The sequence below is a fragment of the Trichoplax adhaerens genome, genomic scaffold, assembly GCF_000150275.1.
Source record: "Trichoplax adhaerens TRIADscaffold_21 genomic scaffold, whole genome shotgun sequence".
Taxonomy (NCBI): Eukaryota; Metazoa; Placozoa; class Uniplacotomia; order Trichoplacea; family Trichoplacidae; genus Trichoplax; species Trichoplax adhaerens.
The window spans coordinates 47,781-69,983 of NW_002060962.1; the positions used below are offsets into that span (position 1 = coordinate 47,781).

General features: G+C 33.3%; 4 protein-coding genes across 4 annotated transcripts; 2 read left to right on the top strand and 2 right to left on the bottom strand.

Annotated features, from left to right (window-relative positions):
- Positions 1–3,131: 3,131 nt before the first annotated feature.
- Positions 3,132–4,994, top strand: TRIADDRAFT_50979 (uncharacterized protein; the record flags this gene model as incomplete). Its single annotated transcript, XM_002116996.1, has 7 exons — positions 3,132–3,185; positions 3,682–3,729; positions 3,828–3,884; positions 4,174–4,324; positions 4,489–4,551; positions 4,704–4,708; positions 4,917–4,994. The coding sequence occupies 7 exons, from the start codon at positions 3,132–3,134 to the stop codon at positions 4,992–4,994; spliced, it is 456 nt and encodes a 151-aa protein (XP_002117032.1).
- Positions 4,995–6,246: 1,252 nt separating this feature from the next.
- On the bottom strand, positions 6,247–6,450 carry TRIADDRAFT_18006 (uncharacterized protein; the record flags this gene model as incomplete). Its single annotated transcript, XM_002117066.1, has 1 exon — positions 6,247–6,450. A coding segment is annotated over one exon (204 nt), but the record flags the coding sequence as incomplete, so codon positions are not given.
- Positions 6,451–7,044: 594 nt separating this feature from the next.
- Positions 7,045–12,262, top strand: TRIADDRAFT_61052 (uncharacterized protein; the record flags this gene model as incomplete). Its single annotated transcript, XM_002116997.1, has 21 exons — positions 7,045–7,166; positions 7,273–7,347; positions 7,594–7,762; positions 7,954–8,045; positions 8,125–8,198; positions 8,357–8,415; positions 8,552–8,651; positions 8,725–8,802; positions 8,880–8,986; positions 9,142–9,709; positions 9,797–9,971; positions 10,050–10,130; positions 10,219–10,417; positions 10,546–10,743; positions 10,901–11,014; positions 11,105–11,263; positions 11,363–11,527; positions 11,662–11,773; positions 11,857–11,934; positions 12,004–12,099; positions 12,168–12,262. 21 exons carry the CDS (start codon positions 7,045–7,047, stop codon positions 12,260–12,262), a joined length of 2,916 nt encoding a protein of 971 aa, XP_002117033.1.
- A 719-nt stretch (positions 12,263–12,981) lies between these two features.
- Positions 12,982–20,920, bottom strand: TRIADDRAFT_61053 (uncharacterized protein; the record flags this gene model as incomplete). The annotated part of the gene is made up of 28 exons (XM_002117067.1): positions 12,982–13,119; positions 13,211–13,291; positions 13,372–13,416; positions 13,489–13,661; positions 13,745–13,865; positions 13,982–14,060; positions 14,202–14,296; positions 14,520–14,588; positions 14,661–14,740; positions 14,863–14,897; positions 14,967–15,141; positions 15,236–15,304; positions 15,376–15,418; positions 15,494–15,674; positions 15,774–15,889; positions 16,296–16,334; positions 16,403–16,456; positions 16,737–16,757; positions 16,870–17,022; positions 17,105–17,198; positions 17,438–17,527; positions 17,632–17,747; positions 17,846–17,920; positions 18,019–18,054; positions 19,225–19,315; positions 19,822–19,875; positions 20,135–20,187; positions 20,852–20,920. The coding sequence occupies 28 exons, from the start codon at positions 20,918–20,920 to the stop codon at positions 12,982–12,984; spliced, it is 2,445 nt and encodes an 814-aa protein (XP_002117103.1).
- Between the last annotated feature and the right edge of the window lie 1,283 nt (positions 20,921–22,203).

The following is a 22,203-nucleotide window of genomic DNA, read 5'->3' on the forward strand; positions in this document are numbered from 1 at the left end:
AGTTATTTTGGGGGTAGCCGGTAAAAGTTTGACTGTTTTCTATACACGCAAGAATGATGTCTAAATTCCTTGAAAGTAGGTAAGTTGCCAACGTGGTGCAGAGATTGCCACGAAAGCTGCCGATGTAAATGGTAGAATACGCATAGTGAGCGATTGTACTTAATAGTAAGTAGTCAAGATGACAAGTTATGAGAAATTAGGTAGTGATAGAATGGCAGTGGACTACCGTAAAACTATACATATCTATACATCTAAAATAATAACATCCAACTTTTAGCTTGATTGCTACGTTCCGCGATCGTATGAATGTATCTTAACAATCAAGCCATTTAAAAAGTAGAACATTGCTGGGATCTTCTGTATCATTATACCGTATATTATAATGATAAGCGTACAATATACATCAATAATAAAGAAACCGGATTAAGAAGACTAATGTAAGCGTAGCGAGTAGGCCACCAACTAGTAATATACACATATAATTTAGCATTCATAAGCATAACAGGTCAGATCAATACAGCCAATTAAATAGGCATGGTATAGTATCGTATACGCGTATGTATCATTCTAGGCGTTCATTTCAGTTCAAAAAGTATAGAATCATCCACATTGGCTTCCAAGCGAGCGGGCTGTAGGCTAGTCCTGATGAAGTGATTAAAACTTACAGTAGATTAAGTAATACTCAATCTATTTCGATTGTAATCAACTGTAAACTGTTAATTAATCCATTATAATTATCAACAACAGTACAAGTACATCCGAATCAATAGTCATCTAGCATTGAAGTCATTGACAGTAATGTCGCAAGTAAGTTGGAAAATTACACAAGTACTCTGCTGTCATGATTGCTTCCAACCTGCAAAGAGGCTGCAAGATTGCAGTTGAAACTGGTGAGTAAAACGAATCAATCAATAAGCAAGTCTTGAATTAGTCTGCTACGCGTCCCATTTCACAAGTTCTATTACAGCAATGTTGCAAAACCTGCAAGACAAGATGGCCGCCTAGGGAAGCTTTAGCCGTCGCTTTCTGCGATCAATATACACTACAGTACTGTACTGTATGACAGCACTGCCACTACAGTACAGTATAAACTAGTATAAACTGTTGTGTAATCCGGCCAAGTTCTGTCTGATTCTTGGATATTTTACGGCCACTTTCCATATGTTCTGTTAATAGAGTACACCTGTTGATGGTTTACTTCGAACCATCACGTACAACTTTCCATCAAAAATATTCACTATTTTTCATTATAATCTTCTAATTTGATCGAAATACGCAATTACTATCCTCCATTTCATCAAAGCATCGCGCATATTTTGGCCATTAACTTCCACCATTCGATGCTTTCCCTACAGTGTACAGTGTACAGTACATTGTATAGTACTGTACTGTACGTTCTGAGCACCGATCAGGTAGTGTACAGACAGCCAGAAGGACTAAGCAACATTTCAATTTCCCTTGATGAAAGAAGTTGCACAGAGCTGAACTTGGAAACTTAGAGAAGGTTTTTGAATCTTTGGTTCATATGCTTTTCTATATTGGCCATTTCCCAAGAAAAGACCGAAAATAGACCTATACTAGAGGTCTTATAGGGTAAGGAATAGATTTTTTTACTCTGTTATCAAGAAAAAATACCTAGTTTACATAACGTCAGCGACACTTGAGTAAGACAACATGGCACGTATCATATTTATACAGTACTATTTGGAGGTGTTGCATCCTGATAGCTATAATTTCTAGTATGACTGCTGACTTCTATCTCAGCTATGGATCAGTTGTAATCGTTCAAGACAACTTACATGCTACTCTACAACAACTGGTGCATTCTTACGTTGATTGTAAGCTGCAATAAATGATGATAAAATTCTGGTATAAAATCTCATCCGTTTTATTTGGGAGAAGATGATTGCAGCATGACCATACTGATACGAGCAGTTGTAGATCCCAATTATCAAACAATTGCAAGATTTGCACAAGATGCTGGGCAGTATACTGTATAGCTAAAGATGGGCAGATAATACTTGATTTCTCTTCTACAGTAGGCGATTACAATTTCTTAGAAAAGATCGTAAATGAGAAAGGTTATGCGTTACATCAGATAGCAAAACATGTTGTTCAAGATGAATATGTGATAAAGTGCGCACATGAGTTATATGCATCTTCGGCCGGTAAAGACACTGACTATGTAGTAGCCAGTGCGGATGCAACAACCCGCCAAGTGTTTCTCTCCTCTTAAGATATTTCAAGAATCAAGATTGATTCAGGGACTTCTCCTCTTAAAAGTCTCTAATTAATCCATATCGACTTTTTTCAAGAATCAATATTGATCCATACCAGTTTTATGCATGTTCACTTTAAGTTCTTTTCTGCACCTAGATTTCAGACTACCTTATGTTGAGCGGGAAATAGGTTAAAGTAATTTAAAGCAAATATATTCCTTTAATGTATTATCAAAATTAGTAACTCCTGATACGTATTATTAAATTTTTCAACTTATACATGCTTAGATTGGAGGTAAAGTATTGGCAAAGAATAAAAACAAATTTAAAACATTCTCGTCAATTTTTTTATTGGAAATCATTCAAGAGTCATTCAAAAAGTCATATTAATATTAAACTCAAACTACTGTACGTTTGATGACATTGAGTTTCGGAGTATACTAAACTACAGACTGCTAAAAGAAAGAGGGATATAAAACTCGTTGACTGAACAGGTATTTGGGAGGCTTAGTAAATAATTAGAATTAATTAATTATATACGGACACATGAGGCCTAATAAACAGTTACATAGTCTGCAAGTTTAGTGTAAAATGCTCGGAAGCGGATGATGTAGTATCGTTTTTGTAGAAGGTTGTACTTTACTCTGAGCAATGATATACTTTTTAATACAGATAGCAATCTGAATTTTAAGCTCTGTGATCTGATCTCAGTCTATTGTAGAAATTTTATTATCCAACATGTGCTATACTGAGTTAGTACTCGTTTAATATATTCCTACATATACCTATAAGTATATTATATACTATATACGTAGCTAACTGTCGAATAAATAAATGCTACTCTTTAGATTATCAACAACGAAATGTGCTATCCCATGACGAAGATACACATTGAACTATTTTATATAACTGATGGCCACAACAGGTTCTAATTCCAATGAATGGATGGAAATTGCATTTGAACTGGTAATAAAAATACATCATCATAATCATATCTATTTATAGCTAGGTCAATTGAAACAGTTACTATCAAATGTTATTAGATTATAATTTGAATTTAGTATCGTGGTGACTTATAAACCTAAAAAGAACCGACATTACTCTCTAGTTAGATCATTTCAGGGCATTTATGTAGTTGTATCCTAATGCGTTTGCTCATTTATATAATTGAAAAGAAGACTTACTGCTAATATGATTAATTTTGTTAACATACAGTGAGCTTAATCTATACTCGCATTATTAATGGACTGACAACTCTAGAACTGATCAAAATGCTTGTGGCTTTATCACTAAGTAGATGACTTGATGTCTTGGCATAGTACTACACTCGTATCGCACTTTATTCTGCTTACCTTAAAATACGCACAGTATCTACGTTAATACTAATTAATTATTCACAGTATATTTTCGTAGCATTATGCTACCTAAATACAATGTATGTTTGTCTGTCCTACACATACAGGCAAATGAAGCATTGGTCGCTGGCGAAGTCCCAGTTGGATGTGTCTTGGTGTGCCCATTGATATTTCATATTTTATTTGTCTGTAACTTACTTGCAGATAGTTTGATTGCTAATATTCATCCTATACTTATATGAATATTGTACAGGTATTTGGTAATAAAATAATTGGTAAAGGGCGTAATGAGGTCAATGAGGTTAAAAATGTAAGTTTAAACGCAATTTAAATCAATTTTACTTTATAGACCAACCTTCCATTTAGCTAAATAATGAAATACGTGTACTGTTGCTTTCATCGTATGCAGAAAATACAGAGCATTAGATATATGCATCAGTGTCTCATAATATTATATTTATACATTAAAATTTATTTACCGTAAATCTGTTCAAAATTACCATACTATATCAAAATGAACATTACAAAAATCGTCCCCAATTTCGATACGAAGGGGATGATATGCAAGATTTATTAATAGTTGTAGTGCATGTTTACAGGCAACAAGACATGCTGAGATGGTTGCAATAGAAGAGGCCTATAAGTGGTGTGAGAATAATCAAGTGCGTCCCAGTGTGGCATTTTCGAATTCACAACTATTAGTAACGGTCGAACCTTGTATCATGTGCTCCATGGCTTTAAGATATTTGCGTATCCTACTTTATATGAAAATCACATGAATCAAATAAACTATCTTCTGCATACTTAAACAATATTTATATGCTGTGATGGTTTTGCTATGCTCGAAATATCTTAGGCTTTCCTTAACTTTCTTTATGCATACCACTTGTAATATATGGTTGTGCAAATGAGAGATTCGGAGGCTGTGGGTCTGTATTACAAATTCATACTGATCACTTTTCGTCTCCTGATTGCAGGTTTGCTTAATTGATAGTACTAGCAGTCGATATCAGTGATTTATTTTAACGAAATAAACAAAATTAGCTAATATAGAAATTGCTGAAATTATATTTTTGACTTGACCTTTTATCATATTTTGACAGTGATAGTTTAAGCGTAAACAATGAAGACCAGGTTCGTTACTTAAAGAATATGTCGTAGTAACAAGATGAAATAACTTAAACTGATTTCGATGTTGTCAATACACTTTATATAAGGACCAAAGATATTTACATACATTTAAGGTAAGCAAAAAATTTTACATCTTCCATTATGCGACATCCACTTGACCTATAAGAGCATATCTCTAGCTAATATCGATTTACTTTTGCATTAATTTAAGACTGTACCTGGACTAGAAGCAGAAAGAGCTGTGACGTTATTAAAAAAATTTTATTTAGGGCAGAATCCAAACGGTTAGTTTGTATCATACTAAGCAGTTATCAGCATGCTACATAACAGACTTCATAAAGTTTCAGATTTGCCTATATTAATTCCAAATCATTAGCCAAATTTACAGTAATCCAATTTCAACATTAATAAATTTTTCAATGCTAAGGAATATTAAAGGTTGTGTAACGATTCTTTTAGCTCCAAATCCGAAGATTAAGACCTCTAGATCTTCTGCGCCAAAGATATAATAACGATACTCAAAATATCAAGTGCCGCCGAAGTTATCCTCTTACCCTAGCCGCTTATATTTTTAAAGGCTAATCATAATTTTGACTAGACCAAGGTCATCTGCAAGATTTTATGATGAGACTTTAACATATAAATATTATATATATATATATAATAAATCTAAAGTTTGTCAATTCTAATAAAATTCCATTCACCAGAAGCCATAAATGACAACTTAATGTGTTAATAGTTTGAAAATACGTTGAAAGTGTAGCGCAAGATGCGTTAAATTCGAGTCTAACATTATTCATTAATTCTACATACTGGTCAGCTTAAGTAGCGAAGCATTAACTTTCATTAAGATTCATATTACTAAGCGGAATCACCGGTGTTAATTTGGTAACGCATTTTAGAGAGTTGTTATCAAAATTTACCATTATAATACTTTAAAAAGCCACAAAATATAGCTGAAAATTAAGTTGTTTGGTATAGCTGTCAGTATGTATGGATGAATTAGACTGGGTCAATTTTTATGCAAGCATGAATAAATATAAAAAAAGTAATGTTTACTGAAACACGAACTAGCTGTTGTGTCTGCATTACTAGTAGTCAACCGTGGATGTATTTTAGAAGTTAATGATATAACAGTCTGTATTCTGATGTAATCGTAGATCAGAAAGACAGTAAATTATATCGAACATATCAAGTATAGAGGAAAAGAGTAGTGCCTGTTGACTATTTACTATTTTGGTTCATGATATTCTGTTAGTCGAAACTGCAAGACTACAATGTAATTGATGTTGCTATACCCATAGAAATTAATATTAGTACACTGCAGTGGATGATGACAAATCAGAAATACAGTACAGCAATTCTATACTGACACAATGTACTTAGTCAAAGAATTACATAGACTATAAGTTAATCTTATTAATAATAAGAATTGAAATTTTTGACAGTGAACTATAAGAATAGGTATAAATTGGCTACATAGTATAATAATAAAGATATCTTCAAGGTCGTTTAATCGTAGGAGATTTAACATGTTTTGATGTACCAGATTTTCGAAAAACATTCGAGGCTGCCATTAGATTATCTATATATTGTCCTAAGACTTGATTTTCAGATTTTAACTTTGCATTCTCTTCTTTAACATTGTCAACACGCTGTGATAAATCATCTAGAGTGTGCTGCAATTCTAGTACCTCAGCAATTAGTCGCAATTTATCATCTTCTTCCTCCTTGTCCTGATTATCGCTCTTTTCTTGAATATCATCATCTTGAACATTGGTGTCTTGAACAACATCATCATCTTGAACATTGGTCTCTTGAACAACATCGTCACTAGTAGTAGTAGCATTATTGTCTCTATTATTAGGTGACGGTGTGTTATTTTCTTCATTGACAGCAACATGACTACTTGATAATGGAACATCCTGAAGATCTTCCTGATTTATGTCATCACTAAAGGGATTCGTCGCATCATCGAAAACTTCTTCGTTCTCCATGTTTTGCATTCAACTGGCGATCAGTTTTGGGCTAAAACATACGTACCTCAAGCGCAGGACCTTCTCAATGCAGCCTATAAGCATGCGCGAGCTTTCTCATACGATACAGTCAGTGCAATGCGGTAAGGTAACTTGCAGACAACGGAACTATACTCTACCATCCAGTACTGCATAGCTACAGGTACACTATGACCATTTATGCTAGAACAGCAGACTTTATGTGTGGATATCCACTATAGTGTTTTTTGAACGGGACTTGGCGGCTAAGTAAAAGCATTTAGGAACTATTTTAACCGGTTGCAGTTGGATTTTATTACTGATTGACGGTTAGTACTGAAAGTCATGGAAGGCTACGGTAGAGATTATGCAAAAAACTCCAATATTCCAGTTGAGCATTTAGATTATTCTTATATCAAAAATTGCAACAATGCTAAAGAGCTGGAAAAAATTATAAAAGTCCTACGGTAAATGCATGATGGTTTCATTTTGGATATTGCGCTTTCGTCATTGCTTGACCATAATTTGATCATTCGATATTATACATTCATGATGTCTCTGTCAACTACATAGATCGGGAGATGAAGGTTTATATCCTGATTTAATTGAATTTGCTGAAAAGAAACTAGAAACCGTTAATCCTAAAAGGTCTGAAAGATTACAAAAATCATGTAGTTCAGCTCCACCGCAGTTGCTATGGTTACATGCAAGAAAGTCAAGCAACTAGCGGTTGGATAGAGTTATTAACTATCGCCAATTTTCCATCATAATCTCATTTTATTCCATTTTCTTCTTGTGTTATTGATTAAAAATGCTTCAATAATGGTTATAGCTGAGCTAATTGCAGATATTTTTGTTTTTTCTTGCCTTAAATTGGTAATATTTTCAATGTAGTAAAATGCTATGGAAAGAGAAACCTGCTGTTAAAACGTCTCAACTAGAGAAGAATCAACGTGATACACTCATTCAAGATATGGAAGAATGGATGACTTCAATAGCAGCAACAGATGATCACTTAAAATCCAAGTCTATGTCAAAGGAAGCGTTTGATGATGTACCCGCAGTAAGAAGCTCTGGTGATCGCTCAAACATTGATTTGGTTGGTTGATACTAGTAAATAAAATAAAATAAATAAATGATAGCGAAAAGGTCAAGATGCTGTGTGATCAGATTTGCTTAGCCATACAGTACTTGACCTAAAGGCATCATTTTCTCTCTAGTAACTAATCCCATGTAAATTACTTTAAACATTAGTCAAATAAGAAGGATGCAGATGCCAGTCTTAAGAAAAGTGATAACAATGCCGGGAAACCTCCTGCACCAAGGAGTTATTCTGAATGGGATAAGTAAGCGTCGTGTAAAATGGGAGTTAATTATACCGTGTTAAGTAGCCAAATTTATTAAATATAATGTAATTCAATATAGAATAAATATTGATGAGGAGTTGGCTAAGGTCGGTAACGATAATAAGGACACAAAATCGGTGAGAAAGCCTACAGGTAGTAAAAACGAACTGAAAGAATTACAGCAACAAGTAAACAAAGAAGGCGAGTTACGGAAATTATCATACTTATAATTATAGAATTATTTAAGCTTTTAACATATCGAATTTCTAAATCCATGTATTGTGCCTTCTTTATACTTAAATTTTATGCAGGATTAGATGATAATGAGCTGATAATGAAGGCCAATAGGGAAAAGGATAAAGGAAATGAAGTACGTACATACAGTAACTTAGGCATATTAACGTGATATTATCCAGCAGTATGATATATCCGGTATACTTATTTCTATTCAGGTTTCAATGTATGTTTTATAGATTAATTCTTATGTACATATCTTAATATTACAGGCTTTTAAAGCAGGAGATTATAATGAAGCTATCGTATATTATGATAGGAGTATATCTCTTATTCCAACTGCTGCTGCTTATAATAATCGAGCATTAGCAGGTCAGCCTCGCTGTTTAGACATATTAGAAATTTAAAAGTTCTTAAATTGTGACTTCTTGACTTTTCTATGTAGCATTGCGAATGAAGGACTATGTTAAAACAATTGAAGATTGTACGAAGGTAATAGAGATGGAGCCACGTAACTCTAAGGGTAGGTGATTCAATCGAAAATATAAATCAGTGCTATTATATACTTTAATTAATTTTCATTATATTCCTTATGGATAGCGTATTTGCGTCGAGGTATTGCAAAGAAGGAAAGGAAAGAACTGAAAAGTGCAAAACTAGACTTTGAAACTGTTCTAACATTTGATCCCGAAAATAAAAAAGCTATGGTATGCGAACTATAGTAAATATACTAAATTATTAACTGCTATTAGCTGTTGTACTCGTATTATAATCACCGTTAGTTTAGTAGGTACTATATTTATTGATAACATACTGTAATACTGAGTTAACGCGCATTAACGGAAAGTCTAATTTATTATAGGAACTACTAAAAGACTTAAAAGATGAAAGTTCTAAGGAACAATCCAATACTGAAAATGAAGCCGATATTAATTCTAAGCCTAAAGAAAAAAAAAAGGGTCGCCGTATGGTAATAACAGAAGTCAATGAAGATACAGAATACTCTGACACAATTAACTTACGAAATGAGGAAAAATCACAAACTGATGATGTCAAATCTAGTATTCAATCAGCTGGTGATTCACTAACAAATCATACCACAGACGATAAACAGGAATCTGATTCACCTATAATTATAAACGAAAATGCGATCTCCCCTAAATCAGAGGTTATTGACGAAGGGATTACATCTACGATAACAAAAATCACTAACGAGAGTACGGAACTAAGTGCTATGGAAAATGATAAATCTCAGGATCCCATTATCACACCAGAGCCTAATTACACGCCCACAGTGGCAGTTCAGCCAGAACCAGAAATACCAGAGGGAATTCTTACTATTAAAGATGAGGGAAATTTACTCTATAAAAACGGCCAATACGGAGAGGCATTGAAAAAGTACTCTCTAGCAATTGATTTACTTAAAAAAGGTTAGCAAGATCAATGTTATACTATTTAAAATATGTGTTATTAAATATAAAATTGTATCATAACGATTGAATGAAATCTTTATCTAGAAACAAGGGTAAATCAAACTGCACTAGCATCGTTATTGAACAATAGAGCTGCGTGCCACCATCGTATTGGAGACTGTCGAAATTGTATTATTGACTGTTCGGAATCTCTCGATATTATACCGAATGCAATTAAGCCATTGATGAGAAGAGCAGCTTCTTACGAAATCCTTGAAAAGTAGTAAAAATGATTATAAAGCGTATTTATGCCTTAAACTATTTTTTACAATATGATCTTATCATATATTGAATATAGATATCGTAAGGCATTTCTGGACTATAGATCCGTAAATGTAATTGATAGGAGCAACAAAAATGCTTCAGATGGTATTTCAAGGTTAGCTGTCACAAAAATAATAATCTATTTTTCAATTGAGCAAATTTATGAATTGCCCGATGACTAGTATTTCTTGACTTTATTTTAGAGTGTCACGTGCGTTACGTAACATCGATGGGCCTAAATGGCGTGATATAATTGACGGTAATATTTCCTCCAATGTTGAAGAAAACACAGGCAAAGCCAAAATTACCAATAATGAGATTCCTTCACCTAAATCCGATTCAAATTACACAGAGGAATATTATATTCAAATGAAAGAAAAAGGAAATTCCTACGTAAAAAAGGTTGTGAAATAGTACGGATTGGGTTCTAACTACTTCTTTATATAATGCACAGCATATTTTATTTAAGCATAATAATGGTACTTTAGTTACATTGGCATCTGTCAATAACTGGGATCTTTATATGTTAGGGAAATTATGAGGAGGCTATTAAGTCATATACACAATGTATATTAGTACGTCCAAATGAGGTGGCACCTTATACAAATAGAGCTCTTTGCTATCTAAAAACGAGCCAAGCCGCTTTGGCTGAAGCGGATACTGAAACAGCTTTAAAGGTTGATCCTTCGAATGTAAAAGCATTATTCAGACGAGCTTTATCGAGAATTGTACGTATGGGTAATCTAAACCGCTCGTGATACTTACGAGTATATGAGTACTTATCGCAAGTTTCTTTGTACTGATGATGTATTGCTAGATCTGCTGATAAATATCACTCCGTATACAATATAATTTAATATACACGTATGCTTACAAATTTTAAAGGCTTTGGAAAATTATAAAGAGGGAATTCGCGACTTAAATTTGTTATTAAAGATTGAACCATCGAATGTAGCTGCTAGGAAAGAGCTAGACAAGGCGAAGCAGAAATGGCTGAAGGTAACTCATTTTAAGTGAATTGTTCACTTTTCGCTTCTGACGTAGGTAGAGTACTAGAAAGTTTCTATACCTTAAAATCGTCCAACTTAGGAAATGCATAATTCAAGTCAAAATGAAAATTCTACCTCTAATAAAAAAACAACGGAAAATATATCTACAAAAAATAAAGAAACTACAGATAAAGTAAGCAATAAGCAACAGAACATACCACGAAAACGAATGCAAATAGAAGAAATAAATGAAGATGAAGTAAGTTTAAACGCACTAGTATTCTCAATTTTTATGTCATCCTGCTGTAAGTAGTCCTTGCCCGCTTGATATGATACTGTCAATAATGCCATTTATTAGGATGAGGTGGTTCCTACGGAAGTTTTAAGCGAGCCGACGAAATTTGACACACACCGATTTAAGAATTCTGCGAAAGATCGTACGAAGGATAAAGATTATAAAAATCAGAGTTTCAAATCTAATCAGCAAGTTCCAACCCATCAAGAAAAGCACGAATTAAGATCGGTATTAGACGCATTTCTAGTTCTTGAAACTGTCTGCGTGCAACATTTATACAATTTAATTAAATTTTTTTTGTTTGCACATTTTACTTTTAAACATCCTATGTAATACCTAATTCAAACAAAAATTTCTTATAGGGCAATCCATATGAATTCCTCAAGGCATGGGAGACAGTTCGCAAGACAACGAATTCAACAGTTGATTACGCTAGATTGCTTAGGCAGATATCCCCTAGCTCTCTTGTTAAGGGTAATTAATCTACTTAATGATAAAATGCATCAATAATCTCATTTAATCTAAGATGAAGTTAACAGGGGGAATTTCATTTGTAGTTATTAGCAACGGTCTTGAAGCAGATACACTTGTGTCAATCATAAAAACTTTATTAGAACAATTTAAAGATAGCAACGGTAAGTACTCGGAAAATATACTTAATGAAAGTTTTTAGTTTCTAACACATAATTTATCCTTTGCATAAGATGATATCTTAACTTCGTACGAAATTCTGAAGTACCTCTCGAAAGTTCCAAGATTCGAAATGTCACTACTTTTTCTCAGTGCCTCTGAGAAGCTAAGTAAGTTAACCAGAATTTCGTAAACAACTTTAGAGTTTAACTAACACAGTGTAATCCAATACTTTCAGATATTAAGCAAGCCTTTAGTAACATAGTAATGGCTAATCACCCTAAAGTAAAGACCGAAGACCTGACTGCTCTACGGGCCTTATACAAAGTATAATTTTTCTTTTATAGAACATAATAATTTAAGAGGTATATTTGATATCATATATCATATATGTGATATACATTATAACTTAATCTGTATAAAGAGCACTCCATTTTGTGCAATGAAATTTTCTTTCGAGTATTCGTAGAATACAGTGTTAATTAAAATTTTATGTGATAGATAGATTTCACGTATAAATAAACAGTTTTACCGACGTAAAGGCTTTCAACTTAGAGCACAGAATAGGCAAGTCTTTTGATCTATTGTAAACTAAGATGTACTGTGGTAATTTCATGCTAGTTCAAATTTGTCAATTTGATTAATTTGTAAGTCGAGAGTTACACAACTACAAACCACATGTTATAAATCATCAATATTGTATTAATTAACTATCGAATCATTTAGAAAAAGCAACTTGGGCATTCCTTTAATTGATCTGGTTTCCGGTATTTGATTGCGCAGACATCAGAGTGAAAGCTAGTGACTCCACTATAATTATGAATTAAAAAGCGAAACCTGATGTATCTATACTTAGTTTAGGCAAGTTAGCTAATATGACAATGAAGTTTCATATCCTCAATATCTTACAATAAGTATAATTTCCACGCTTGATAATACTACTCATGATGGTAATCAAGAATTGCAGACATTTCGAAAAGTCGTCTTCAAAGGAAGTCAAACTTTTTTCGCTAAAAATTAATCATGTAAATGTCACAGCATTACTCGTCGCTTCAATAATTGTAATTAAAACTGCGAGATAAAATAAATCTCTCGTCTTGCCTGATATCAGCTATTCCCTTATCCCATTGACGACAAAACATGATAGCAATATTCAATATTTTAGCTATAGTTTCTCTGACTATCCTAACCTACCAGCAGATAAAATTAAAATAATGTATCTCATAGTCATTATTTTACCATATCTAATTTAACTCTCAAGCAAATTGTTTTTGTACCTACCCTATCGGTGAGCAAACATCTATCATGTAGAGTTTTAATGTAACGTTTGTGAATTTCGATAATTTCGTCCAAGTCTGAAGCCTACAATAGAAAATAGAGATCCTTAGCTGATTTTATAAAGGCTGTATCAAGATTCTTAGTTGATTTGCATAAATCTTTACTTTCTCTAGTCGATCTTGGAATTCAATTCCGCTGCTGTAAAGTACCTGAAAATAAATTCGCATAAATCAGTACGAATTAAAGGCATCTTCCAAATGTATGTCAATAAGATCACCTACCTTTGACATCATATACTGATGTAGAGCATTAACAAAGTGAATTAATTTAAATCGCAAAATATGCATTTGGTGCAATAAGGATGATTTTTCTATGTCGTCGGAAGGTGTTAAATAATCTGATGATTTTTCCTCAGCTTCAATATCAGATTCGTCAAGGTTAGGCCGGACGAGGTCTATATAAAACAAAAATATAGTTGTCCTTATTTTATATATTACGTTCAACTACGTCAATTTATTAAAATTTTGACAAACATACCGCCAAAGCTCAAATCTTCAAGCTGCCATAAAGCCCATTTTATTTGCAGTAAAAATCTGAAAATTTTGTTGTAGTAATCCATGGCAAACGAATCGATAACAATATCTAGAGGCCACGCAACCTTTCAAATGCAGATAACACTTCAAATGACAGGCTAACCGAACTGGCCAGATAGTATGCACTTCTAATTACATTACGGTCTCGCGGAATCGAAGAGGATGCATAATTACGTCATACCTCATATTGTAAATCTAGACAACTCAATGTTTCTATTGCCAACGATGGCTTCTCGCTATGGTTTATTTTAATTGTTAATCTGTTCAAAAGAAGAGTATCAAAATGAATGTGCGTATGTTCAGAAAGAAATAAGCAAGCTCTAGCACTATACTTATGTATAGAATAGAAGTAAAAAGAAAGCAGTTACATAGTAAGGTTGTTATTATTTCGTAAATCTTACAGAGAAAATGATTGCTTGGATGGAATAACTTGTACTGCCTCATTTAGAATAGTATCAAGGTACGAGACATCTTTCCAGTCATTTCCCTTTTGGATCTTCACAAACAACGATAGAACATTTTTTAAACCACTATCAAACTTATTATGAATTGAATTAAATATTAAGTAAACACCTTTTCAAATATATTACTGTAAAAAGAGTGCATAGCATCCCCAGCTTCCATAAGATAGAGTTTCTAGAAGTGAGATAGAAATTAACGATAATCAGCCATCCTTAGCAGACATAAATTCTTCGCTAAACAACTCCAAAAATTCTTACCCTTATATTTTCTAAATGTGAAAATAGCTTACAATCATCTCTTAAAATATCTAGTAAATGTCGACAAGCCTAATAAAATAAAACGATCACCGATATAATGGTACCAATGCAAATGTGAGCAATTTTAAGGAGCATACTTACCACTTTATATCTCGAACTTATATGAGAAACCAGGCACCTATGAAATAGCTTCTCAAAGGGTTCATGGAGTAATTTCGAATCTAAAGCAACGTTAGAATCAAGACAAAACAATAGGTCCTTCATTAACAAGTAGTTAGGCATATAAATTTGCAGATATAACTTGTAATAAATGTCAAAGAGCTATTACTAGATATTTCATTACCACTTGAAATTTCCCAATTAAAGGCGGATCCAAAACTATTTAAAGAATAGATGAATATAGTCAGCTTTTATATTATTTAGAGCAATTCAATACACTGTACTAACTTAGCACTGGAATTTCCTAAGTTTCTCTGAGGAAGACGAACATTAAGAGTTTCGTAGAAGTTCAGTTCTAAAAGATTGTTAGACTCAACTGTCCTTAAAATATCATTTGTTTGCAAAGAATTCCAGACGCAGACAGCATTATTATCTGATGAATTAATTTCATCCTTTTGTCGATCTAAAGGAGAATTTAAAACAATCGATATTTTCACTGTATGTAGGTACAAGTGAATTACCGCCTTTAAACCAGAAATGACAAGTTCAGACCTTACCTGAGGTTACTATCAATTCTTTCTTAATAGTTTTAGAAAATAAACTGTATAGAGATTCGCTTTCGATAGCTGCAAAGAAAATTCAGCTTATCAAACTAGATACTTAAGAAATCAAAAAAAAATTCTAAGCAGTTTCGTACCTTTTAAAAATCGCGATTTTCTGTTACTTGATAACATACCAGCCTATAAGATTAAAAAGTTTCGCATGTTTTCTAATACATAAAGTTATAAATATATTGAAAAAGTGATACAACTCACATGAATGATAGCGTAAATAAGTTCAGTTGATTTGCCCATCAGTAACATCTGGTTTACAATATTTTGTAAAAAGGCAGGTACCCAATTCTCTGAAAAACTTGAATCTCCAGAGTTACTGTCTGATCTTACACTCAATGCTGTGAACCAAAATTTCGCATCATTAACTTTAACGGCACGATCTCTGTTTAAGATAGAAGGATATAACATCTCAGAATAAGTAATAAAGTTAAGCTTAGTTGAAAAAAATGATTAAGACCGAAATTTTTATATTTTCTTAAACCTGACTATGAAAAATTCTTCTGTTGGATCATTTAATTCACCAGTTGTAATCCACTTTTCTATAATTTTTATATACGGTCTAACAGTATCGTGTATTATAGGCAAGAGTAAGCTGACCTGGGTAGATTAAATACAGAAAGTCAGTTATTACTGACATCTTCTGTCATATGACTGGATCACTCGTCATGGATAAGAATTATTTTACAAAATAAAAGATGAATGTATGCCATATTATATACTGTACTGTACATTTATGGTACAACAAAGCTAATATCTATCATCTAATTGCAAATGTGTATATCTATTAGTATCATAGCCGTGTGACAGATTCAAAATGAAATTTCGATAACCAGCTGCAACTATGGCGTACCAGCTTCAAACCAGAATCTCCCATGTTATCAAAATATATCAGAGCATTGTATAGGGACGATAGTAAGTGAGAAGTTCGCTTGAAGAAGAATAATGCTATTATTAGTGACGGAAAGGGTTACGATCTTTATAAATTGTCTATAGCCTTATTTACCAGTGCATTGGACGGAGATATTTGTGATACGCCGCTATCCTGAAAAAAGACAGCGATAAAAAAATTAAATTCGTCTCAAGAGTAAGAAAAATATTAAGGCTTCTCACTTCTTTGTTAGATATATCAAGGCCCTCCTCGAATAAAGCGTTAAGTGTATGAATCTAAATAAAAAATTCAAAAAGCTCGTAAGTAAATTATGATCTATATATCTATATATTGAAATTCGTACAAAAAGGTTCATTGTGCTATCATTGCCGTATAGGCAAGTCTGATCTCTATAAAAAGTTATTATTCCGATAAAGACAGATAAACACATACCAAAGTGGTTTCCACGTGTAATTTACTTGATAATTTCAGCAGAGATACATCAATATCTAACACAATTCGTTATAATCGGTAAGAATGAGTGAATAACGAATCCATATTGGTTACTTGTCATACCTTGATTAAGAATCCTTCTTTCTATAGTAAGGATGTTGTTGTCAAAAGTCTTTAGACATAGGATCATATAAAGAACGCATATTACTAAGCTGAGATCCCTTAAAAATCATTTCATTAAAATTGTAAATATTACCTTTAAAAACTCGGTCAGAGTTGCAGCAAATGCGTGATAAGTTAAATTGAGATTTTTATCACGTTTCATTGTAATAGATTCAATAAAATTCGATACTTTTGCTCTAATATTTGCTATTTTCGCGAAATGCCGTAAAATATTAATTAAGCTAACCTACAATACGTTAAAAAATATAACTTTTAGCAATAGCATCAATTAAAATCAGTGACACACAAAAATCAATGCTTTTACATACAGGAGTTAAATGGCTAACTTCCATATCCGGGTTTACGTCAAAGTAGCCATCGCAAAATTTATATACAAACAATTTTCTCACACCACGAAGCATCCTGCAGAGTTTACACGTATGTTAGTATCCTATCGTCACAAAATTAATATGTACAGTAGCTTCACAGTTTGTCAAACAGCAAAGGTTTGAATATGCTGGTATATACGCGTAGTACATACTGTAAATAATCGGTAAAAGTCGCTACAATTACATTAATAAAAAGTGAGTCTGTCAGTTAAGATATATGAGTGCAATATTGGAGCATTCGACATATGATACAGTTATGTAGAGACGACTTACCAAAGTGTTTCTCTGACGACCTGGTATTCCGTCACAACGACTTTCGTATGAGGTCGATATAATTGCAATTTACTAGCAATATATTCATCCCTAGAGATAGTATTGAAATTAGCAACCAACTTTATTCATTTGATAGCACACTATTCAGTAGTCAATAAACAAGGGGTTAAAATTGGTGATTATTCTTGATATACCATTCGAAAGCTAGAGTACAGTCTCGACAGTGAGAGGTTTTGATACGGTTGCGGATTTGCTTAGGATCTGGTGTGCAATTCCAGTAAGCTTGTACTAATTGTGATGTTACATTATCCTATTTATGAAATAGACATGATTATTTCCATCCACGGAATATATGCGAACATATTGGTATACAATCAGATTTGAAATAGAGCAAAAAATTTTACTTACCAGCAAATTTAGCCTCTCAGCTACTGCTGACTGAGACGTCTCTTGCGCTTCAGAGTTTATCTTATCCTTATCAACCTAAAGCAGAGGCGGGTAGTTATTATGTTTAGACACAGTACACGCATCACTGCAAGCACTACACTATTTAAGTCTGAGGAAGGCAAAATTTATCTTACTTCGTCTGAAAATCTTACAGTTGCGTCATCGTTTACCTGAATTGATGAAATACATTGTTACGCATAAGCTATACCAATAAAATATGAATAATACAGGAAATGAAGACTCTATCAGACATTAAGCTATTGTAATTACAATGTCCCTATCGATATGCAAGTGAATATTAGGACGATATTCTCCTTCCATTAAATACTTTGGCCAGTCAATTGTTTCTTCATCAGTTGGTTCTTTCGTATCTTTGTAAGCAATAAAATAAAGTTTAATCTCTTTTTTAAGAAAGTAATAATTACATGAATTGTACATTCAGTGTACAGTGTACAACGGCGCAAGTTTTGAATCGTACAGTACATACTTGCATAAAAATTCTTTATAAAGATTCAACATATACCTCCTAGCGAATTACTTTCTCTATCAATCTTAAGCATCAACAGGCAGTTTTGTAGAAATTTTCTACTTTGTCTTAATACTAATTTTGTATCATTAGCATCCTTTATTAGTATGATAATGGAGGTATACTATGAGATTATGGCTAATAATATCTTAGAAATGTAAAATAATAATAATGGAAATGCAAACGTGTTAAATTAACATTATTTGATGACTATCAATCGCTTTTTAAATTTTGTACGAAATTTCGCATTTCTACGGGTATGCATATCATAACCTGTAGAGACTATGATTTTCTCGATGTTGGTCTGCCCTACTTAATACTGCTACTCCCTAGATTTGAAACTACTAACACATAGCTACTAATGCGAAATATAATCAAGTAAACGTAGATCGCGAACCATGTACTATACATTACAAAAAATCAGCTATTGTAAGTAGAATGCTTGAGTATCACCGCTTGATCGACTAAATAACTCACTAGGATTCAAGGAAATTTTGTCATTACGACAAACTAAAAGATGTCATATAATATGTCAAGATTCTAACATCCTTACAATAGAATCTGTAATGCCTAGTCTAAAGTATTAATGCTTTCCTATTGCAGCATTTCATTGAAACTTGAGAGGATGCTAGTAGGTGACTTATAAAGCTATTTAATCAACCAATAATTAATGTGAGTATTTAATATTTGTATAGAAATCAGTATTATGATATTACAATTTGATAGGAATACATAGACACCCATATAAAAAGAATGTACAGCCTATTATTTTTGTCATTAACTGCTAAGAGGTTGTTTGGATTATCCTGCATACCTTGCTGGCGTAATAAGATGGTTTCACGATCCAGTGTAGGGTTATTGGCACTATTGAGTAGTAACCATATGATGGAATAGTGGAAATCGCTCTAGAATTAAATAATATCCAAGGAAAGTCAGACATGGCCCAATATAATTTGTATTTTTCTAATTTTGTAGGAGCTAATGTAGTATAGTTGCCTTGATATTGCCTTGAAGGGATATATTAAGAAACTGTTGAGTTTTCTCCTTTAGATAATCTCCTCTTTGTTGCTGTGAATGGATTGTAAACTTTGTACATAAGCTAAAGAATAATCAATATTGAAAATTTTGGTTATAGATTGAAATTAACAGTTCAGATTATAAGTGCTATGGGGTAGTTCAGTCAAAGTAAACTTGCTTATACTGTAGTATAATATAATATAATACATGCATAAATGACTTGTCCTCTCTAATCAATAATGCAGCAAGTGTTTACTGTATATGTAGCAGATTTGATTTTACGAATGGGAAATTGTAACGATATGCAAGTCCATAAAATGATATATAATTGAATGGCAGCAGAAACACGAACATATATAACAAGAATGCGGGTATTCGTAAGGATTTAGCTTACCCTTCTACACTCCTCTCTACTTGATGGCTATTAACATCTAAGAATCGATGAAATCTATGTAGAAAATAATAGAGATAGCGTGATTATCTACGTCATGATTGATGATAAGATGGATAGAAAGGTACGCTATCTTTAATAAATCAATTGATGCTAGTCCCTAATTATAATAAAATATCGGTCATTGCTAGCAAGAATAGAAGGCAAACAGTGAACTTTATCACACCTAAAATTAATCAATCCGTGTTAATTCAACTACGTAAAAATATCAGTCATGACAGTACTCACAAGAATGAAAGAAAGCAGTTAATCTTACCTGAAATTTGATAATACAAAGTTGTAAGCAATCGTCCAGTTTTCAGTCTTGGGCTAGCAAATATTAAGATTATAAAAATTGAGTTATCATTATAATGGAGTTTTGTAAGATGCAATCAACAAGTCGTAAACATAGTATCAAGGGCTTTGCTCAGCATAACTCTGAGTGATAATGGCGATATCGAAGTATTTACAACTATGATTGATATACAGTACTGTAGATAATTACTATGTCCTTTCCATTTCAATGACAATATAGTATCCGCTATCGAGACTTTCATCAATGTACCTATGAGTAAGTATGTTGATGTCGAATATGTATTTGCAACTATGATTAACCAACGAGTACTGTAGGTCAAAATTATTGTTGGCTTGTTGAATTCCATTCAACCAGTTATCACTGTACACTGCATTCTCGTATACGGTATTAGACAGCAATCGATGCTACTTTTAAGAGCGACATACCTAGGTAGATACAGTACTATTTGATTATAGCTACAAATTGAATTGGATGCGTGAAGTATTGTACTAAAGATGGAGATCACAAACGCATGTTTTTACTACTTAATTGATGTGATTGAAATGTAAACAGCCCAAATTGAAATTAAACTAGGCTATCTCTAACTTGCTATTGGAATTGAATTGAAGCTAACGATTACTCGATGTAGCCAATTCCATTTTGACATCGATTAAAAGAGTTCACAGCCTCTATATTTACCTGGATTCCCGTTAATGATGAGATCAAGTCTCCCGCCAAATTTTCAAAATTAGGATGATGCAAAGCCATTTTGCGATTTAGATTGGGCCAAGAAGTTGACTTCTACCTACACAATGATACTATAGGTCCAGGAAAAGATTTCAACGATAGCAGCGATAGACTAAACAGATCCAAAGGTACCATAGAGAGAGACTATAAACACCATTAAGTTGCAAAGATTGTCGCCAGAGTTGTTTCTTTCCGCTACTTTGCTAGGCCGATTAGCTCTACTGGATAGGAAGATCCGATTTGCGCAAGCTTGATTCCACCTCCAATTGATCACTATGGTAATATACTCTGAGATAGGCATTCTATACAAGTCCCGTTTCACGTCACTGGTCCTATACTAGAGTAGAGAGACGAAGAGATAATGTAACCACTAACCCCCCCTCCAAAGTTTAGCTCATTAAGCGTTATTTTCTCCAAAAAAACTGGCAAAGGGATAGCTAGCTACTAGCATAGATAGTATTAAGACTCATCATTTTAACCAGAAAGTAGAATAACCAACAAGAGGCTGACTAGACTAGCTCGTAGTATGGACATTTTTGCCTCATTCTATCCATTTTTCTACAAGTATTGTGTGTTGTACTACCAGCTAATCGCAGCACTTTGCATACAGTACAGTATAACCAGGGAGACTGTTTTGCGTATGCTGAGTACACAGGCTTCCGTATAGCATGTAAACCGTCCAATACAGTTAATATACCTAAATTTTAGTCATGATTGCGTAGCTCTATAGAGAATGGAAAACAGCCTCCCCAGAGGCAGGATACTGTTAGCAGACCCAGACAGACCTCGGAGAGGCTCGACCAGTTGCAGCATTGGCAAGAAAACGACTTGAGCTAATTGATTTCTTCTTCCCCCAAAGCTGTCATTGACTTATCGATACTATCTTGATACAGTCTCTATCCAGAATTACTCTAATTCTTGCTTTTTCTCTAAATTGGATATTGGATTGATCAATATTCTACTCGTATTAGATTGCTACAGCATCGGCTTGTGTAATATGATCAAATAGGAAAGGTTGTTCAGACACATTCACGAGCTCGTTATGCCTATCGATCGAAATAGAATATCTGGTCCAGAAGAAACAGAACCAATCGAAAATGAACCTTCTCAACCTGCTGTCAGTTGGAAATTCCATATTATAGACTAGCATGGATAGATTATAGCTTAATTTGCCAAATTTCTCTTCATATTTACCTTAAAATATATCAACGCTTGCATAGGTCCTACCCCGTGGTCAACGACATGATCAGCGAAAATCTGACGAAATCAGGCCAATCTGTAATCATAAATGAATCACTTTTTAT